The sequence below is a fragment of the Seriola aureovittata genome, chromosome 20 (assembly GCF_021018895.1).
Source record: "Seriola aureovittata isolate HTS-2021-v1 ecotype China chromosome 20, ASM2101889v1, whole genome shotgun sequence".
Taxonomy (NCBI): domain Eukaryota; kingdom Metazoa; phylum Chordata; class Actinopteri; order Carangiformes; family Carangidae; genus Seriola; species Seriola aureovittata.
Window position 1 is genome coordinate 12,057,458 of NC_079383.1, and position 21,051 is coordinate 12,078,508.

General features: G+C 40.4%; 1 protein-coding gene across 5 annotated transcripts in view; it reads right to left on the bottom strand.

Annotated features, from left to right (window-relative positions):
* Positions 1 to 13,161, bottom strand: part of neto1l (neuropilin (NRP) and tolloid (TLL)-like 1, like) — a 69,947-nt gene extending 56,786 nt beyond the window's left edge. For 2 of the 5 annotated variants that reach the window (XM_056364924.1, XM_056364920.1), the window contains exons 1-4: positions 12,299 to 13,156; positions 11,497 to 11,553; positions 11,263 to 11,397; positions 10,576 to 10,824 (exon numbers count right to left, since the gene is read on the bottom strand). In XM_056364924.1, the coding sequence (XP_056220899.1) occupies positions 10,576 to 10,824; positions 11,263 to 11,397; positions 11,497 to 11,553; positions 12,299 to 12,326 (469 nt within the window). In that variant the 5' untranslated portion in view covers positions 12,327 to 13,156. Of the gene's footprint in view, positions 1 to 10,575; positions 10,825 to 11,262; positions 11,398 to 11,496; positions 11,554 to 12,298 lie in introns of all 5 variants that reach the window. The other 3 variants (XM_056364921.1, XM_056364922.1, XR_008826177.1) reach the window with 2 other exon arrangements.
* Positions 13,162 to 21,051: the final 7,890 nt, after the last annotated feature.

The following is a 21,051-nucleotide window of genomic DNA, read 5'->3' on the forward strand; positions in this document are numbered from 1 at the left end:
ATGAGCAATTTGGGCTCTGACAAGGATGAAAGACGACAAAATGTGCGAGAAAAGCGGACGGGAACCCACACCTCGCTGTCATCCTGACAGTTCTTTTCAGTCTTTCTGACTCAAGGTCTCGGAGCCGAGCAAAATGCTTGACACTTTCAGCAAAATGGCTGAAATTGTACTCAAACAAACTGCATAGAACATTGCGCAATCTGTTTCACACCTCCAGGACACCAAATGCCACCCGCACCTTTGGGACGTCAAACAGTAAACATTCAAATTTAACCTGGTCTTTCCTGTAGGAACTGTTTAGCAGCCCGCGAGCTCACGTAATGGATCTTCTGGGTGCAGTAGCAATCCTTCACACAGACAGGGGAAAACAGACGCAGGCGGGAAAACAGAGCAGGTGTTTTTGTGGAAAATTTAGTCCTGGTCTGCTTTGGAAAATTTTGCTATTATGGTTATGAATGAGCTGCAAAATAAGGCATCGCTTCATCCACCTCTCCAAACCCAGAACAGACTGATATCGGCTATTCTGTTCTGCTTTGTATACAGATTTTGTTCCATTATTATTACATTGAATATTTCTTCCTTGGGTGAACCTAGGGAACCCCAGAACAAATAAAATGTGATGGACTGAGAGAGGCTGGAGATTTACAGTCAGCTGTAAACCATAAACCACTTGTCATGGCTATTCTATAAGCCTATCAAATGGTAATGATATGCATTAACCCTCCAACACACAGTCCCAACAGTATATAGAGTAGGACAGGCATTATGCGACCCGAGCTGCACTTTCATTTCATAAAATGTACCATCAACTCATTTTATTGTCATTTCCTACAAGGGGGTATTACATATTGTTTGGAGCATCCGCTTGAATCCACAACTGTTTTATCATTTTGAAATGTTGTAAGGATTACTCAAATTCCACATTTCATAATCCCATCATGGTCTTGCCCTCCTTTATTGTTGAACGTTGACATTGCTCTCCCAACAGCAAAACAAAAGCTCGCCATTACCTATCAGATTACCATGATGCCAAATGTGATTTAGGTCCCTTTGGAATCAGACATTTGCTCTTAGTTGATCAGATGGGAGTGCAATCCACTGCCAGAAAGGATGTAAGAAAATGGGAGAGAAACATGTAGATAATGAAAACAGAGCTTTCATCATTCAAACTCCTTTTGAGCCAGTTACACCCAGTATGTTAATACACTAACCCCCTGAGGAAGTATCCCACTGATGAGAAGATGAAAACAAAAGCAGAACTCGTCAAGCATGGAAAGCAATCTGCTCTGTGATGTCCTTCAAAATCAGAGATACGAATGAGGAGCGCGAGCGAACATAACTCACTCACCTTCCAAAAAGTAAAAAAAAAAAAAAGACCTTTACTATCAACCCTTCAGAGAATAATTCTCCAAGACGTTTTCGATGGGTTGAGGCCTTAATGTGTGCAGAGATAAAACACACAGCTCAATCTTATTGCTGCCTAATACAGCATAATGGAGAGAGTCGGGCTCTCAGCATGACAGCCAGGGATCTACCACAGTGATAGGCTAATGAAACAAAGAGCCCTAGGCGAGCTGTTATGCCTACAGAGGAAGGGAGCTCTGAAAAAAAAAAAAAAAAACGCACTTACAACAACCCAGCTAATTTCCAATGCATTTCAGAGAAAAAAGACCATCACATGTACAATGTAGCAAAGACTGCTTGAATACACAATAAGTCAATCTGTAGTGGACGGAGCACAGCAAGGACACAGGGGGCTTGAATGAGAAAGCAGCCAAGATCCTGTAAGCGATTGAAAAGATGCATGATGTGGACAAACACATATACAAATACACATGTACCAGCACAGTGTATTGTACACATGGGTATTTATACATATGGTGTGTGTGGGTATACAGTTGATACACACATACACACACACAACCCCTCTGCTCCAATCCCCCAAACCAGGCTACAAATAAGCCCCCACACTCACTACGCTTTACATTACTGCAGACTTAAAGGCTACAACAGAGCAGTGCCCTGACCCGCACAGCATCTGTAGCTGAACAGCAGGCCTGGTTAACAAAGTGCCACAGAGGATGGAAGCAGGAGGCAGGCTGAGTCACTGATTGATCTGCAGGGTAATTGGCTAGGAGCGGCTGAAACGGCCAAAGGACGTAAATATCAGCCATCCTGCTGGATAGTGAGTTAAGTTCTACAGGGCGATAAACTCTGACTGGTTGCCCCCCCCCCTCCCTGAGCAAAGGCTCCTTGACTGATAAGCTGGTGAACATCCTGTGCCAGGCTAGAGAGAGTGAGGGGTGATGTCAGAGCGAAGGATGGGAGAAGTGGAAGTAGAAGTGGTACAGAAAAAGAAAAGAGAATAGAGGCGCAGTCACACTAGCGAGTGAGCACAGTGAAAACCTAAGAAAACCGTCCACACATCTCAAGGGGTGTGTTTCTGGAAACCCACAGGTATAGTTGCTGAAATGCTGTAGCTGATGAGCTAAACACTAACAGGCTAGCCAGTCGGGAACATGCTAGTGGTTTTCGGGTTCCAATAGCTCTCTGAGCTAGCAAGCGTCTTTTGTTTCAGCTAGCGAGCTATTTCATTTGGTTGCTACCGGGATACTAAGTTCACGCTTTTAAGAAATACTTGTACTAGTATACTTGTATTGATTTCTGTCTCATAACTGTTTACAAACCAAACTCGGACAGATGTTTTACACTCTCCGGCTCGACATTAAAGTTAAAGTTCAGAAAAGTCAAAACAGCTTGCTACTGGTCAACGGTACAAATGAAGCCTTTTCCTTGTCCAACTTGTCATGATTTTTTTTCCATCATTTCTATCATTTATTAAATTGTACTCACCAAGTCTGTTAAATCACAAGTCTAATACCTGCAAATCACCTAACACCCCAATAACCACACCCAGAAGTTATATAACCCCACCCATCTGTATGCAAGCCCTTTCCCTCAAAACAAGGAGACAACCAAGAACCAGTGAGTTGGACATGTACTTTTATTGCTGCCTGGTTTTGAATATTTATTTGTATTATGTTTCATTAGATTCCTCTGTTTGACACCTGAAAGTGAAGAGATAGTGGACGCATGAATAAAGTAAGTATAATATCAGCTTAATTTACTTTAGTTTATCATTGTTTGTGCTGCAATTTTAAGTTGATATAATTGGATTTATTTTGTCTTTATGTATTTGATCTCATGTAGAGAAAATCCTCCATCTATCCAACCATATATATGTATGATCATGTGACTGTTTGTGTTTCTAACTTCCGCATTCCCAGATCTCTTCCAATAACTTTGTGAGCACAATCAATACCAATGGAAATTATAGCCACGTTGTAATAAACGAAAATAATCGAAGGTAAGCAAATGACATCTCGGCCTTAATATGTATCTGGTGTGCAACACATAGAAAGCATGGACCAGGCAAGAGGGGATAGGAGAGAAGAAAAGAGGTAGTGTTTGCTGAAAGAGGAGAGAGACAGAGAGATGAGTGAGGAGAGTGAGGTTGCGACCGACCTCTTCCACAGCTGCGAGTGCTGTGCCTGCAATGCTAACTCGCTCCGTCCGTCTCGTTTTGCTAACAGAGGCAGTATGAAGGGAAGCGTGTCGGCTGAGCTCAAACGCGGAGACTGTTATTCTTCCTCACCACATACGAGCAGAGGAGGTTATCATTGAAATGAAACTGGTGTGGGCAGCCACATCTCAAAACACACAAGGCTCCATGAGAAAATCCCCCGTAAAAACCAAAAGAGAGAGCCAGTTCTCCAAACACAGGTCTGTTTCTTTTTCTACACTGCTATCAGCTGTTAAAAAAATATTGAAATGAGTCATCTGAAAAATAAACACAAACACAGATGAGGTTATTTTCGCTTTGCCAAAGCCCTTCAGCTGATAGCATTACTTTGGGGAAATTGCATTATACACAAGATGCATACCTATGCTGTGAGAAATGTACACCTACACATTTTCCCAGTGGAGAAAAGACAGACCCATAACAATCAGAGAAACAGCAGGCAGCACTGAACAATCAGGGGGAAAGCTCCCAGAAAATGTGACCTGCACTCCAGGGAGCACTAATGATAATAAACATTAGGGCAAAACATTGTTGGGAAGATCTTTTTTTTTTTTTTTTTTTTTTTTGGTGGCATGGTTTATTAGGAGTGACTATATGCAAGCAGCCCATTCAGGCAAACACACTCTTCACTGAGATCTTGGGAGAAAACCAGAAAATGCACCACAGGAGAATTCTCTCTCCATTTCTACTCATGAATTTCATCTTTCCTCTGCTCCACAGTGAATCTGAGCCCAGACCAGTGTTAGGCCATGAAAAATGAAATTTAACTCCCGAGGCCTTAGGTGCTGTACTAGTGTGGGACAACATTTTGACAGTGTTTTCCTCGGATTTAGAGGAAACGCAATAGAAAAAAGCCAGATCACATCTCATGAGCTCAGTTGTATCAACGAGAATTAAATCTGTTTAAACTATGTGTCATGATTCTGCAACTCCACGGCATGTTTAACACATAAAAATTAGTACGATTATGGTAGGTGGAAGTCATGTATTTCCTTACCGATGACAGCTCATTGCATACTGCTGTCTATGTTTTGGCTGAATTCCCTATAATTATATTAACATACGTTGACAGTATGTTCAATTCTTCATTACAATACAGTTAATGACAACCATCATCCATTAATATATGCCTCACTCTGTCAACTGGTGAAAGTCAGTATTTGGGAACCTCAGTATTAGGGGTTTAGTGGATACAACTGAACAAAAAGCACTCAAACTTTTAAATGTCGAGTTGCCATCAGCAAATGACTTTGGAGACAGATGTGAAACTGCTCGTGGAGTCGCTGAACTCTCTGTCCACCCCAGCAATGGTGCCAGTGAGTTCCCCTCCAAGAGCGAAGAGTCGATCTCTTTGGTTCAATTTTCAATTTTCCAGTTTGAGGCCATCTAGGTTCAATCTCATGACCCTGCCTCCTTCATGATAGGCCCATATATCCTATTCCAGCTATAATCTTAAATGTCATTTGACTCATTTTATTCCCAAAATGATTCTCATCCATTTGGAGCTTGGTTGGGTGATAAGGCACCTAGAACAATCAGAGTCACCTTGGTTAGATTCATTATTAATGGCCGGCATACTTAACTGTAGAAAACATACAGTAGCAGTGCAAATGAAAGTAACATATAAGGCTGTATGGCATCCAGGGATCCATTTTTTTCCCACATTGGTGAGTATTTCTGTGTGTTTAGGAAAATTTGCATTATTTTCACATTTAAATTACGAATGCTAAAAGGTGCAAGAAATCTAATTAATCATTTTCCAGTCACAATTGTTACCAAATACATTCAAATATAATACCTTATAAATGCAAAACTACACAAATCCAAATATCAAATATAGGATGTCATTTTTCCTGAAGCAACACACAACACAAGTGAAATATTTCACCTTTAAATGTAGTCACATAAAAGCCACATCGCATCTAAGAACTAGCATATATATATATATATATATATATATAATATATATATATATATATATATATATAGGAATAGTATATTACCAGTCCTTCAAGGGAAATACACAGTTGCTCCATATAGCAGCACCTGCCTCAGAACCAGGTCTTGACTCTGCAAACAGCATGTTCAGTGATCAGAGTGCAGGGAGCCAAAGTGGGAGAACTTGCAGCTTTTATTTGCTCTGGCTTTGGCTTAAGGTGCTGAAACACCACTTAATCTACCAGTCCACAGGGTTCTAAGGTCAAGGCGCCCTAGGACAACCTGAATACCAGAACGCTGCTCAAATCCCCCAACAGCTTTGCACACACACAGAAATGTACACACCATGGTTCCGTTTTCCCCTGCTGCACATGCTGTATCCAATATAAAATTTCAAGTTGTATTCCTCTTGCAATTTTATATTATCTGTCATTACAACAGTACAGGGCTGCCTGTCACAATGTCACCCTTCTGCTTTGTAGCTGACCCCTAGATATGATGTGAATCTAGGCGAGGCAACTTGAGAGCTATGAAAAATAAAAAGATTGTAACAACAGAGGCTTTTTATGGCAGATAGCTAAATTTTACTCATTATTCTTTGGCTCCATTTGCATCACCACCCCACACAGACAATAGCTCAATGTCACACTTTCACAAGTTGCCACTATTTCAAAACTAAATTATTGCTCCACTATGAATATATTTGGGCAGAATAATGAGAAAGACAGAAAGGATGCAAGAACAGAAATAAAAAATTATCTCAAGTATTCGTTTTTGTAAATTCAAACAGTCAACAACACCTGCCTCATTGGCCTGAGGCCTCCTGTCCTTTCCTAAAACACTGTTCTTGTGGGTAGTTTACAGCTTACTCCTGTCCCAGCCTTCCCTATCTTAATTGACCGAACTGCCTTTTATATATATATATATATATATACTTGATTGTTGAGCAATAGTATGTGATGACTTCTGGAGTACACTTACAGCTCACTTATAGCTCTGCATGCTGCTTCAAAGTGGTAGGATAATATGTTAAGGTTCAGTCTACTGCATATTGGCATTTTAAAAACACACACTCAATAAACACTTGACATTTTTTCATGATATCTGGTTTCTGGCTGAGATTAAAGGAGAAGATGCTAAATATGAAGCTACCGCTACTAGCCGGTTAGCTTAGCACAAAGACTGGAAACGGGGGAAATAATTTACCCTGTTGAAAGCTCACTATTAGCACGCTCACCTGTCTCATCTGTTTAATACATACAAAAACCACAGTTTCAAAGCGTGTGTGGGTTGTGTGAGAAACTATTTCTTGGCCTGGCTTTCGTAGTACCCATGTGATGTTACCAGGGCACCAGTGGACAAATAACCCCCTTACAACACAAAGTGCTGTTTTTACACTATATATTATATATATATTTGCACAGATGATATGAATGAGATATAACATGTTGTTCAGTGAGCTTTACAGGTGCTGATCCGCTGATTTTCTTAAGACAGTCAGACAAAGCCAGCTTATGTTTTTCCCCATTTCAGATCTTTGTGTTAACCTAAGCTAATCTGCTGTTGGCTGCACCTTTATATTTATAAAATGCTGAACTGTTCCTCTAAGTAGGAAATACTACAGTGAACTCAAGTCCTAGTAATGATCTACAGAGAATAAGCAGCGGCTATGATTCAGCCATGAGCCCACATGTGTTAAGTGGGCAGAGGTATTTCCTGACAACAGTGCAGCGTATGCTCATTCAAGTCAGGTAACTAAAGTGAGTCACACATGCAGCTTTCCAGATGGACTCCGCAGCCTAATAAGCTTCTGTGTACTGATGCCTATACAGGTGCTTCACAGTCTCGTCGCTGAGTGTGTGTATATGGAGCTGAATTAGTTAAACAGGAAACAGCTGTTTGTATTATTCAAAAGATTTTGTCAGACTCCCCATATATCTTTCATACCCTTGCATAAAACTAGCTACAATGTATTTTGCAGAGGTGATAAAAGATTGCTGTCTCCTGTGACGTAAGAGGAAACCAAGTATGAGGCATCTGGGTTTAATTTGTTTGACAAATAAATTTCACATCCCATCATTGTGGCAGCCAAGTTCATTTAGTCACTGCTCTGAGTGAATCTCTCACATCTGTTACACCAGCAGTTTCTTCGTTCCTCCGATGCCACATCCGCAGTCTTTAAGTGCTTTACATATAATATGACACGGATGTTGTGAGATTCCAGTTGCTGCTTCTTCATTCACCGCTGCGGTACCGATCGCATTAGTCATCAAGAGCACGAGGCTCTGAAAGGACACTGGCAGAATGTGAAGGAGAGGCGTAAGAGTTTTTTGTTTTATCTCTGAGCTCCTAAAATGACTGAGGAAGGAGTGTAAGAGGAGCTGATTCATGTCACCTTTGTTGCTTCTTTTTTTCCCGCTCCCATTCATCAGAGGAGGGCTGTGTGAATTAGCATGGTTAGCAGAGCAGCTGCAGATGTGAAACACTATTCAACACTGCCAGATCTCAGAGTATCAAGTCAAGTGAATTCAGGACTTTTATCTTCTTTAATTATGTAAATCATATGCCACAGATATTTCCTATCAAGTCGAGAGGCAGAGCTTTTTATTTTTTTTTTCTTTCCTCTCAGCAAAATTTCAATGAAACTCCCAAGAGAAGCAGGAAGACGAAATGATACTTCAATTGCACATTACAGAAAATTTAGTCTAGATTCTCTGTCTGACTATCAGAGCTGAAAACAACAAATTATCCTTCTTGTGCGGTCGTGATGTTTTTGGAGTTACAGTAGTGATGTTTCCACTTTACTACATTTTTTACTCATATCCATTAGGGAAGACAGTTTTGTAGAACATCCCTCACGACATCAGACATTACGATGTGAGCTCTGTGGGAAACAAACCCTGACAAGCATGTACCGTAGATGCCAACAAAAATTCTGTTATATTAAAAAGTAGTTTTTTTTTGTTTTTCATTTTTGAAAAAGTGAAGCTAATACCAGCAGCTAGTTAGCTTAGCCACTTAGCCATACGAAAGTAAAAGTTTGATTTACGTATTTAGATGAAATGTGTTCATTCGTCTTCGGCTTTAAACTGTATTTGGACAAATTTTAGAGGCGCCGCGGTTGCAAGGAAAGATGTAACTGGCAGGATCAGCCCGTTGTGGTGTGAACTGAGGCTGAAGATGAATCGCTTGAAATGGAAATGTTTCACCTTGAGTGAAAAAAATTGTGCTGTTTGTGGTCTTCTTCATAAACATTCAGAAACAAGAAGAAAGAGGAGAGAAACTAAGGGGAAATAACAGAGAGAACTGGAGTTGGGAGATTAGTCACACAAAACACACACACACACACACACACACACACACTATTGTACTCATGGTGTCTACATTTCTAGCTAACATGGCTTAAAGCTAACATCTCTTTAGTTTGTACATGGCGTGAATAAAAAAAACTGTACAAACCATCCAATGGTCAAATTTATAAAAATAACTAACAACAAAGAATAAAAATTCTGTTTGTTTGCCCCCCCCCGGTTCTAGCCTTTAAGCTAAGCTAGCTGGCCTCTAGAACTAGCATGTGGGTGATATCCATATCCTCATATAAAGCTCGGCAAAAGAGCAAATTTCCTAGTGCTAACATCAAGGGAAGAGTTCACTCCTTTAATGGTAGCATAGTTAATATGAGCTAGACTGCCATCCAGTTATATTATCTGGTTAAGGTTTAGTCACTCAATTAGCCTTGCTGATGGAATGACACATTTGCAATATCACAAGTGCATTTCTAAAGAGTAAAACAACTCGAAGCTGATAGAGCGAATGATGTGTAAAACCCAGCAGCAGGAGAAGAGATTCATGCCTCAGCAGACAACAATCTCTACAGCAAAGACCGTAACCGTACCTGACACTCTCGAAATTTGTGTTTTTGATTCATTTTTTTACTTTACTTTTCTTGCATTTTTTTTTTCCTTTCCAGCTCCTTTCTGAATTGTATGGAAAATATCATATTTGACAGCGTAACACTCTGTAACTTTTACTGTTATAACACTCAATACATTTGAGCTACAGCAGGTTTCCCCCATAGTATACTTTCACATCTCAGAAATATTCTATAGCAATATTTCTGCTTAACAATCCATGGTATGAAGTCCTTCATGTTATTCCTCAGTAGATTTCATTGCGACCGACTGCTCTTTTTCACCATCATTTCCACTGAAGAGCTTCACCATCCTGATTTCTTGATAACACACACATAAAGCCACTAGGGAGAAATCTATAGCCCCTCTTCACCTCAGTACCTTTGTTTTCAAAAGCCTGTAGCTAGTAGCATGTTTCTGTGACGAAAGGCTGATGTACTGCATAAGTGTTTATCATATAAACAATGACACACTCAGATCTACAATGGTAAAATGGGCCTGAAGGTGCTGTGGATGTGGAGACAAATTGGCATACCGTTCATGTTTCCTGGCACAGTGCCTTTCAAGCCTTCAACACACTAAAAAAGTTGACAGTGTTATTAAACCCAGTCAAGTGTAGGTGAAGGAATATTAAATCATGGTTATGCCCTGATTCCTTGTCATCAATCCTCACAGTGCCTCAGTAATGGGATCTCAAGCAAAGACGAGGCAAATTAAGAAAGTCAAGGTTTTACACACAACCATAATTGCCATGATTGTGTTCGACAATACAGATTACTTTGCCACGCTCTCTCAGCTTCTTCCAGCCCTGTAAACTAAGGAGTGGTGCTGCTGAACTGAATTAAAATCGGACACTGTTCCACATCACACCAGATACAGAGAAGAAGAAATAACAGCCAAGCCAGTCACAAGAGTGTCCCAGCCAATGACAGTATATCGCCAATGGAAATACTGAGTGTGTGCAGACAGAGAATCAATAAAGCTGCAAGAGGCTCCCACAAGGCCGAGTTCCCTGGATGATGTTTGTTATTCATTTGGAGCCTTGCCGTTGGAGCTATAAAGCATGGATATGCTTCGAAAGGAAGAAGTGATTTGACAGAAGCAGTAAGGCAAAACAACTACAAAAAAAAAAAAAAAAAGTACCTGCAGTGAAGTTGTAATTTGCTGAAAATCCCACCGCTTCCAGTTCACCATCTGTAACAAATTTTATCCACAGATATCGGCCGCTACTCCTGATATCGGGTGGGCTGTGCTGACCGCAGTACCGTCCGAGCATTGGGGAGAAGCCAAACGGTCCATCCCGAACCTCGATGTTGTCAAATTTACATTCCCAAGAGGATTCGATTGAATAATTCTCCTCAAAGTGTAGATCGATACACTGCCTTGGGGGGGCTAGAAGACACAATGAAAATAATTACCACCTAGCACAAAGCGGGGACTGAGATATTAGTCATGCTTTCATTGACGCATCTTCAACCTACTTCATTATTAGAACGTCCATGAGTTCAATACACACCACCAATGACTGCAGTTAGTCAATTCATCTGAAGCTGTGATAGTCTCCATGCTCACATGTAAAACATGTTCATGTTTTAATCTGATTATCTGTGCTGATTGATCAAATCTATCAAATATCATCTCCTAATGAGAAAAATAACAGCGTGGAGTAGCCACTAGCAAACCTGCTCAAATAATACAACATCTCTCATCATTCCCTGAACAGTTACTGTGACCCCCCCCCCCCCACCTCAGGATAACCCCAGGAATGCTTCAGCTGAGAATAAATCACCTTGGTTCTTTACCACTGCGGTGCTTAAAGAGAATATTTACCTTCAAGGATGTAGACGCACTCTGTGTCTGGGGGGTATTTGTTTGGGTAATTGGGAGAAGTGAAGAGCCCTCCTTCTGGTTCTTTCACCCACGTTCCACATTGACCTGCAGGCTTCACTCCAGAGTTGTTTTTCACTGAATAATATAAAAGCAAAAAGAAGAAGACAGAGGCTGAAGCTTGGAGGAGAGAGAGAGGACATCTGAGCAGAAGAGGCAGTTGGTGATAAAGATTACCTGCTGTATCCTTCTTTGTTGCCCCAGACAACCCAAGTATGAGAAGACTTGCAACAACTGTAAGAACAGAAAGAGAAATAAACACATTTCTGATCAAGGCTGTGACATGAGCATCTGGCGTATTCGTTGTTTCTGCACAGCTTGATTTCAGCTGAGAAAGGGTTGAGTCAGCGAGGAACACTATCTCAGGTTTGGGATTTCATGTCCTGTACATCAGCATTATGCTAATACTGAACCTGCCCCGTGTTTGACCTTGTAAAGAATCCCAAAATAGAAAACAATACCTAAAATAATCATAACAAGAAATTAAACTAACAGTGAGGAAGATTCAAATATTGTGATGTAAAATAAAAAAAGAAAGAAAAATGCAGGCTTATAGTGTAACTAGAAAATATATACAAAATTATATGTAAAATTATGTTTTAAACACTTCAAAATAATGGAGCCTTAAAAAAAAGAAAGAACTAAAACATGACTAAAAATGATCAAAAACAAACCATTAATGGATTAAAGGAAAAACAAACCCCTACAACAACTTACAGTGTGACCTTCAGCAGTGAGTTTACAGGTTGTAGGATGCAGGATGTCTGTGTCTCACCTCATAATATTTGTTTTATCCCTACAAATCACCATCAATCTGTTCATATTCTCACTTTAATCTGTTGCTCTGATATTTGGAGCTTTAACTCTGATAAAAGGATCACTGTAGGCTACTTCTTTTTTTTTTTTTTCATGAGGGTGTAAGGAAGCAGTAAGAGCTTTGACCAAGTGAGCTTCAGCTAATGAATCCGTGATGTCTTACCGTGATGGAAGCTGTGTCCATGTACCATGTCTGTTCCTTTCACAACCGGCTTTAGACTCAACTAATTCCATTTAGATGTAGGAATACTTGAAAAGGAAAAAAAAAGATTGGGATGAGAGTTTCTGAAAATTCACGCCGGGAAACCGCTCATAGACTACCATACAATCTTCCGCTGAAAAAAAAAAAAAAAAAAAAAAAAGAGGCAAATTTACTCCTTAGTAAAATCTTCAGTGATTAAGAAAAAAAAAATCCTTGCAAATGTGTCACAACAACTAATCACCAGTTTCATATAAAACCAAAAATAGTTCTAAACACTCGCCCGATTTCCATCCAAACGTTTCTAATACCCTTTGGTGCTTTTGATGCACTGAAAGGATTAATAGTCCCGTCATCAGCCCTTCTCTAATCGCTCCACCTTTGCGATCTTCTTTTGGAAAACACCATGGACAGCCTTGTTTTGTCCTCTTTGGTCCCTTTATCAGGAGAGGGGATCCTTCAGGAGCAAGAACAGCCGCGCAACACTCATCTCTGCAGCGTTTTCTTTACTCTTTTGCGGTGCGTAAAAATGCCCTGGAATACACAGGGTTGCCACGCAAAAAAAAAAAAGAAAAAAAAGAAAAGAAGATCATTTGTCGCTTTCTGTGTTCCTCAAAAAAAAAAAAGCTGTCAGTGTTGCTCTGAGTGCACCCCTCTGTCTTGGCTTGTATCAACTGGAGAGTCCCCGCAGCCAGCAGGAGTTAATGTATGATCTCCCTCCTCCTTCCGCTCCTTCAACACTGACTACAGCCGTCCAATGCGCCACTGTCCTCACGTACTTTTGACGCACGCATTGAAAACTTCTCCAGGACACGACTTCATCCACACATGAGCACACACACTAGAGAAAAGAGAGAGAGAGAGAGAGAGAAAAAAGAGAAAAAGTAAAGAAGGAAGCGTTAATGTGCACGTGTGTGTGTGTGTGTGTGTGTGTGTGTGTGTGTGTGTGTGTGTGTGTGCGTGTTTGAGTGTGTGTGTTGGAACAATAAGCACGCGCTGCAGAATTCATTTCAGCTCGCGGATCCTCCGCGCAAAGAAAATGGAAAGGTAAACAGAAAAAGGCAATTCATGAGATAGGAAATGGAATAAACAAGCAATAAAACGCGAACATGTCAAAGAGTCTATCAGCATGATCAAACATGGAACAAGCTGCAGAGGGAAATAGGCTGGGGAATTGTAGCACTGTTATGCACGAACAGCTAGAAAATCATGCCTTTCATTTTGCTTTTTGGTCAATCACAGTCACAGTTAACCACAGTCAGGTTAAAACCAACCAACAAGAACTCTTGTTTTTACTCCTTCAGAAGAAACGTCATAATATCTCTATTGTAATATGGGGTGTATCCTAAAATAGCTACAGTAAAAGCCCCATATGTCACCCACTTCAAGGTTATCATGGATGGCATCTTCAGATTTTCTCCTTACCTCTCCATGCTTCCAATTTCTACATGAACTGAAGAGGTAAAGTGAAGTAGGCAGAAAGAGGCTACACTTTTTTTGCCCCCCCCCCTCTTTCTTTTCCCTCTTCACTTTTTTTCGTAAGGAAGTGACAAAGACACATTAGTTTCCTGAGGTGCGAGTGTCGGGATGTATCCACGCTCATCCACTGAGTGTGTAGCCGCTCTCACACCTGATGACAAAGCTGATCAGAGGGTGCCCAGGGACAAGTCAGGGGCCCGGGCTCCCAAAATAGTCTTGGCACCCAGCAGACAATATCCATCTTCAGATACTCCTGCTGCAGAGGCAATGTTGGACTCGGGCCTCCTGCGTGTGTATGTTAATGTCGCCGGTTAGAATTCGCTGGACAATTTGGATCAGCTTGAAATAAAATGTTAATGATAGTGGATGCCTGTGTAAACTCCTTTGTAGTGGTGTTATGGCCATGACGGACTTGACTACAGTGATATGTCTGTTCTCTCTCTTCTGTCTCTCTTTCCCTCTGTGTGTTTTTTCAAGTGCATAAACCCTCTTGAGATTTCAGAGATAAAGACTTACAATTGTCTCTGACGCGCTCCTCTTAATTACATCCTGTGCCGAGGATTGGCCTGTTACTCATGACTCGGAGTGTTCCGTTGTATAGCTGGCAATGCAGACATTGCAGGTGCCACGCTGACTTTGAGAATACGTATGGGAGTGGGAAATCACAGAACTCTTTTCAGCTAATAGGTTCCTGCTAATCTGTTATACAGAGTGATTTAATGGACTTGGGATTTAGACCCACCCCACCCCCACCCCCCTCATTCAAGAGCTGAAGCTTTAGTCAGTCACTTTCTTGCCACTGTACAGGCAACTCCCATGAAGCCTGAAGAACACAGCGTAGCGTAGCTCGCTGTGCTTTCTTCAAAATTTCACAAACACAACAAAAACATGGCTGCAAAGAATTTCAAATGTCAATTTCCCCCTGCAAAGGCAAAGCCTATTATAGATCTTACAGTCTGAGGGGATGTCAATAATATCTGAGCCAAAATACAATGCAGTGCCCAAAGCTTGTTATTGATTAACAGTGGAGCTGCGTTGCCTGACAACTTTATAAGCACAGCACCACACATTTCTGATGGGTAAACTCTGAGATAAAGGAGCACAGCTATATGGGAATTATTCAAATGAGTCTTATCAGGCCCACTGTATGCAACAGTAGCCCTGGTGAATTTAACAGCAGCCTCCAGTTTAGCTCTCTGGCATGTATAAACTGTCTGTTTGAGTGAACAGCACTGAGGCGGTGGGAGCATCCCAGAGAAATAATTCATTCAACAGCAGTCTCAAAGTCTGCCATTTTTAATTATGGAAGTCTATCGTTTGGCCGTTTGGATAGCTATTGTGCGGTGTCGGCCTCACCTCCATTTGTAATTGTAATCAGTTAAGGGAAATAGGACATCCAGGCCGGGAACCATACATTTTACATACATAACTATCCAGAGCACACACACATCAAAACACACAGGTGAGTTCACATGTCCTTCTGCACATGTATTCTCCAACTTGTTTTCTAAAAACATCGACACACTTGAGCGTAACTTCGAAAAAGGCAACAACACCGTCACAACAAGTATATTATCCTGTAGCATATATACAAAGCAGCGAGTAATTCATGATTGCATCCTGTTCATTTGGCCCAAGCCCGATGAGTAAATTGGGCTTTCACCTTCTACTTAGTGTCATTCTAATGACACTGCAAGCGCTGTTTCTTTTTGTCACTCTAACAGGGGACAGTGCTGAAGCGGATAAACACTTAGGCTAATGCCTCCTGTCCGGTGGGACTCAAATTAACCTTATTAGTGATGCATTGAGCAGGTTGTTGGCCCTAAAAAAAAACAAAAAAAAAAAACAATTTATTTGTCATTCAAGGCGCCTTGTAGTTCATTAAGCAAGGACCCAGTTACAAGAAAGGGTCGCTCTGACTACAGGCAAATTTTGAGCTGCTCTTTATGCTACATTAGCTGCCTGGGTCTCTGGTGCCTTTATCCTGGCCCTGCACCTGGAGCCAGTGAGAAAATAATTCCATCAAATGATAGGCCATGAACTACCTGTGGTATCAGTTTTGCTGAGGTACCTTTGTTCGTTTGCAATGCAGCTGGCCTTTTGAATTCCTGCGCTCTCTCCCGAGCTCTCAAAAAAAAAAGCTTCTGAGAGTAGAAAAAATATTTAATACTTGTGCAACTATTATGTAGAAAAAAGAATATTGTAGTGGAATTATAGTAACTACAGTCAATTATTTTCACTATCAATTAATCTGCCAATTATTTTGTCAATTAATCGATTAATGATTTGGTCTATGAAACGTCAGCAAATAGAAACAAATCCCCCAAAATAGCTTGTTTTATCTAACTAATGGTTGGAAACCTTAATGTTTCCAATTTACTATATAGAGGTCCATGAAAAGCGGCAAATATTTAAATTACAGTGAGATCCAGTGAATTTATTGCACTATTGGTTAAAAAAAAAACAGAATTTCAAACTTTTTCAATAGATCGACTATTCAATTTATGTGCAAATAATCATAAATGATGCCAAAATAAATCTATATGACACGATAAATACACACTTGATCAACTGTGGATTACCAACAACAGTTAAAGCTGAAGTGTTGATGTAGCTGGAACAGGCTGTAATTACTGTGCAGTGACTGTAACCTTGTGATGAAGGGATACAGCTTTATTTCACTCTCTCTCTCTCTGAACCCCAAAGATTTCATTATGTGTTCTTTTCTCTTCGTATGTTTAAAAACATCAAGAAGGTCAAATGGGCTTTTTTTTTTTTTAAACTTGTGCATATTTTCACATTTACAGATGGAGGCTACATGAGCTACATGACCTTCAGGAGAAAAACATTGAAAAGCAAGCACCTAGCACACAATAGCCCACAGTACATGGGTAAGTTAGATCAATAGCATCAAAAGAGCATTTGGAAGGGCATGAATGCTGAAATCATATTCCTCAACGCAAATTTTTTCAACTGCTCCACGTTCATCTCTCTCATGTCTCCTCAGCGCTGCATCTGTCAGTCACTGTGGCTTTATCCATCCAGCAATTAATCTGAGCCCTAGAGAGGCAGCTGCACTGTCTATGAACCTACATGTCTGCTCAATTGCTATGCCTGGTCTGCAGAATTCTGCTCTAGTTGTAGTATGGAGAGTAGCTATATACAAGAGGGTTATTTTATTTTATTTTTTTTAGTGCTTTTCAACAGATCTTTTGTTTTCATGTTTTCTCTGCAAGCCTTTCATGCTGCCTTCCTGTGCTTATGATCACACTTTGAAGGAAGCAGTGACTTGCTGCATCACAGGTGTCCTGGATTTGGGCTAACATACCCTCTGCAATCTGTTCTGTGTACGCAGTCCCAAGCCTCTGGGTTAAACTGACTGTGTAATTCATCATTTGACCTCATTAGCCACTTGGTAGGGGGGTGCCATGGACACTGTGGAGTGACACTCTGTGGGCCATAACACCCCTGATGGGGGAGTTAGTCACCATTGTAATACCACAACAAAAATGCATCTTTAGATAGAGCCCTGTGCGTATTTCCAGCATATGGTTAACATCAGATGTATTTCAAAAAACTAATTAGTAGTTTACACAGTGTGTTTTATGCAAATCATTTGATTTGCATTCATTTGAAATGCAACTGCAAGGGACTGTTCACTTTACCGAGCAAGAGCAATACTGTGGATTTAAAGAGTTTGGAGAGGGGTGTGTGTTAGCATGCCAGGCTAACTAGCTTACTATCCACTACATTATTTTGTCAGGTTACAGGTTATGTTCAGGATTGGGATAATCAATCAAGTCCTGCTATTTCTTTGGTTATAGTATATACCTATAGAATACCTTTAAAAATAACATTAAAGCATAAATCAAACCACTGCGTTTTAAGTATGTTTCCTCTATAGTGAGTATCCAAACCATCTAAGGGTTCTGTGGGAACATATTAAATTCTAAATGCATTTTTATGTTTAATACTGCGCTCTCATATTTGATTAACATGCTGTAGAATAGGTACACTGCCAGACTGTTGCAGTACACTAGCTAGCTACAGTTGATCAAATCTGCTCGAGACAGTAGACATTCTAGCTAGAAATAAAAAGCCTGCTTTTGTTTACTTCCATGTGAAATCAAAGATCCACTGTTTAAAAGATTACTGCAAATATCTAGTGGTAAAACCAAAGTTAACTGCAAACGTGCCATGCTAGAAGGGAAAGCAGGACAAGTGTAGCCACAGTGACAAAAAGAGGGGGCAGAGATTAGTGAAGAGTTAACTGCAAACAAAATGTTGAGGTCATTCTGTTAATGACCCTAACAAATTTATATTTTGAGTGTTGTTTTTAATTCACACTCCTCTCCTGAAGTGTGATGTTATTCGTCCTTGTCCTGTGTTCAAGGATCCTGCTGTACGCTGGCAGGGAGTGAGATCATTCCAACTGAAATGGGCTCTGTGTAGTGGGCGGTGGGAGATGACCTTTCAGAGTGGCCCCAATGTTTGAAGACAGAACCTGGCTGCTGAGATCCTCTCCTCTCACTCACATCCGGGCTCTGCTTCCTCATTGTCATTTACCTCGCTGTTTGCCCATGGTACATTTCATTCACTTAAACTGCGGTGAAGGATGTTGCTTTTGAAAATGTCACAGTCAAGTATATGTTCACTTTGGGGAAATAAGTCAGGATTATATAGGAGATGTTGGATCTGAAGAGTGAAAGTCAGATAAAACCAGAAATAAAAAGTGAAATCCCACCAGTCATTATCAAGTAGGGTTCATTTCTTACAGCACTCTAACATAGGCATTATATGCTGTAATTTTTTTTACCTGTATAACATAACTTGACTGTCCAACAAGAGCTTTCTCATCTACCTTTCAGGAACTGCTGTGGTTGAAAAAGCCCTAACCTGCTCATTGAAATGTGAAGTCAAGCATTGCTGTGTGAGGAATTCAGCTTTCTGGGGCACAGGGCAGCAGTTAATGTCTATAATGGAAGAAATGATTTTGTCAAAGTGAAAGAGGAAAGTTTCAACTTTGAAGTTTAACTTCACAAGGTTGATTTTGTGGGGAAGAAGCCAAACAACAGAATGACTAGTTAAAAAGTAATTTCGTCATTGTTATTGTGGATGTTATGTTTATATTCAATGCAACCTGCATTTATGGAAGCACAATTCTTTCAAAAATGTACAAAAATGGCATTAACGTGACATTTTTTTTCTGTAAAGTGTTTATGCCTGTATTCAACACAAATATTGTTACTGTGTACGACAGCTGATCAATTTTGTGCATTTGGGAAGCGTCGAAACAAGCAACATCTTGAGACCTGTGATTGCCCAACTAACTACTGTTAGCAGCTACCACATTGTGTGTCTTTCAAAATCAGACAAACAACTATAAGTGAAGTAAGTGAATAAAAACTCAGGACGTATCAGAAGAATCTAGAGTCAGCAGTCAGTTTCTCTTATATTCCTGGTGGTGCTGACTGGATCTTTTACTGTAGAGTTACCAACTCCGCGTGGCTGCACATCAACTATCCTAAATATCCTGTGATTTTGTATTTGTGATTTCAAATTGCTGTGAGCTGACTGGCTTTGACTGTGGTGTACAGAGCACAGGAGTTCGACACCGAAGACCGTGTTTCTCATTCTGATTCTTGCATGCGGGTGTGTTTATATAACAAACTGTACTTGTGCTTCATGTCACATTGATTTTTTCAGTGTTCAATTAAGATGATGAATTCTCCCTGACTTTAAACATGTGCTTTGTTTGCCTAAACCAAACTATAAAAACGTTAATTATGCTTTATTTGTTATAGGTGGGTGTTGATATTGTTGTCTGTGAATGTTTTGCAGATACATTCTGTATGAACATTTTGCAACTTGGCTGATAAGTTTATTAAAAACTCTTTTACCCTCACTAAAGTGTCAACACACAGCAAGTTAAATACTCTTCAAATAAAGGCAGACAGTAAAGTATATTGTCAGTTAAATTTAGTATTATATTAATGTAGTTTCTAGGAGACAGTGTTGCATACACCGCTGCATTCCCTGGTTACCTTGGCCGGTGGTATGTGATGCAGTAAATGTTTCCACTGAGCGAAAAAACTGGTCTTCTTTAAATTATTCGTTATTTTCAGCAAAGACACAAAAGGACGTGGTAGCATATGGATTCATGAGTGAATCATGGGTCTGCCCAAATGTTGCAATATGGCAGTTAAATAATTAATCCAGGTGGCAGGCTCTTGCCATATTGCCCTAATCTCATACCATGTACACTTCCTGAGATCCTGGTGAAAATTCCTGTGATCTGTTTGTTCAGTATGAATAATAGCTGTAATTATATCTAAAAAAAAAAAAAAAAAGATTAAACTCTATGATGGCGAATAATGAAAAGGGTGGACGCTTTTTAATTCTATGTGTTATGGTCAACATTTTAGTCTGCAGCGTTTTTTTCTCTTTTTTTAAAAACCTACATCATAAAAATGTAATTAAAGAAATACATTTTACATTCTTGGTGTAGATGGTTTATAGCACTTTCTAGTTAATAGTTGGTCCACAGCAGTGTCGCAGAACGTTATCTGCATTATTTGTATGTCCTGGGTTCTTTGTTAACTTTACTGCATTCTTGCCATTAGGCCTGTTGGTGCTATCTCATCACTGCAGCTCTTACACACATACTGGAGAGCACCAGGCAGCAGAAGAGAGGAGAGGAAAATACTGTAGGAGAGGAAAATAAAGGGGAGGATGTGGGGGAAGGGTGGAGAGTAGAGTAGAGAGCGGAAAGGGAAGGAGAGGAGAGGAGAGGAGAGAGATGATTAATGATGACTGTAGAGAAGATGGCCAAGGTGGTTAGTGAAATTAACAGAGGCTTAGCCAGCAGCAGACCATAGGGAGCAGAAGGCGCTTCACAGGTCCATACCGACTCAGATCCAACTTGTGCATGTGTATTGGGGGGGGGGGGGGAGATTTGTGTGTGTGTTTGTGCAGGTCTGTGATTGCACGTTCATAAACACAAGCGCTGAAAGATAGACTTGATGTGTAAAACGTGACGAGGCATTTGAGCATTTCGAGAAAAAGCTTTCCGTTCGTACAGAGACATCTGCAGTTTACAGTGATAACTGTCAGATTTATTAGAGCAGGTCCATAGTTTCACAGATGTAGACGGAAGCAGCCCTCTCAGTTTTAGCAGGAGACTGATTGCCACAATCTAGCTAATTGGCATTATGACTCTACATGGTATCATGCTAAAA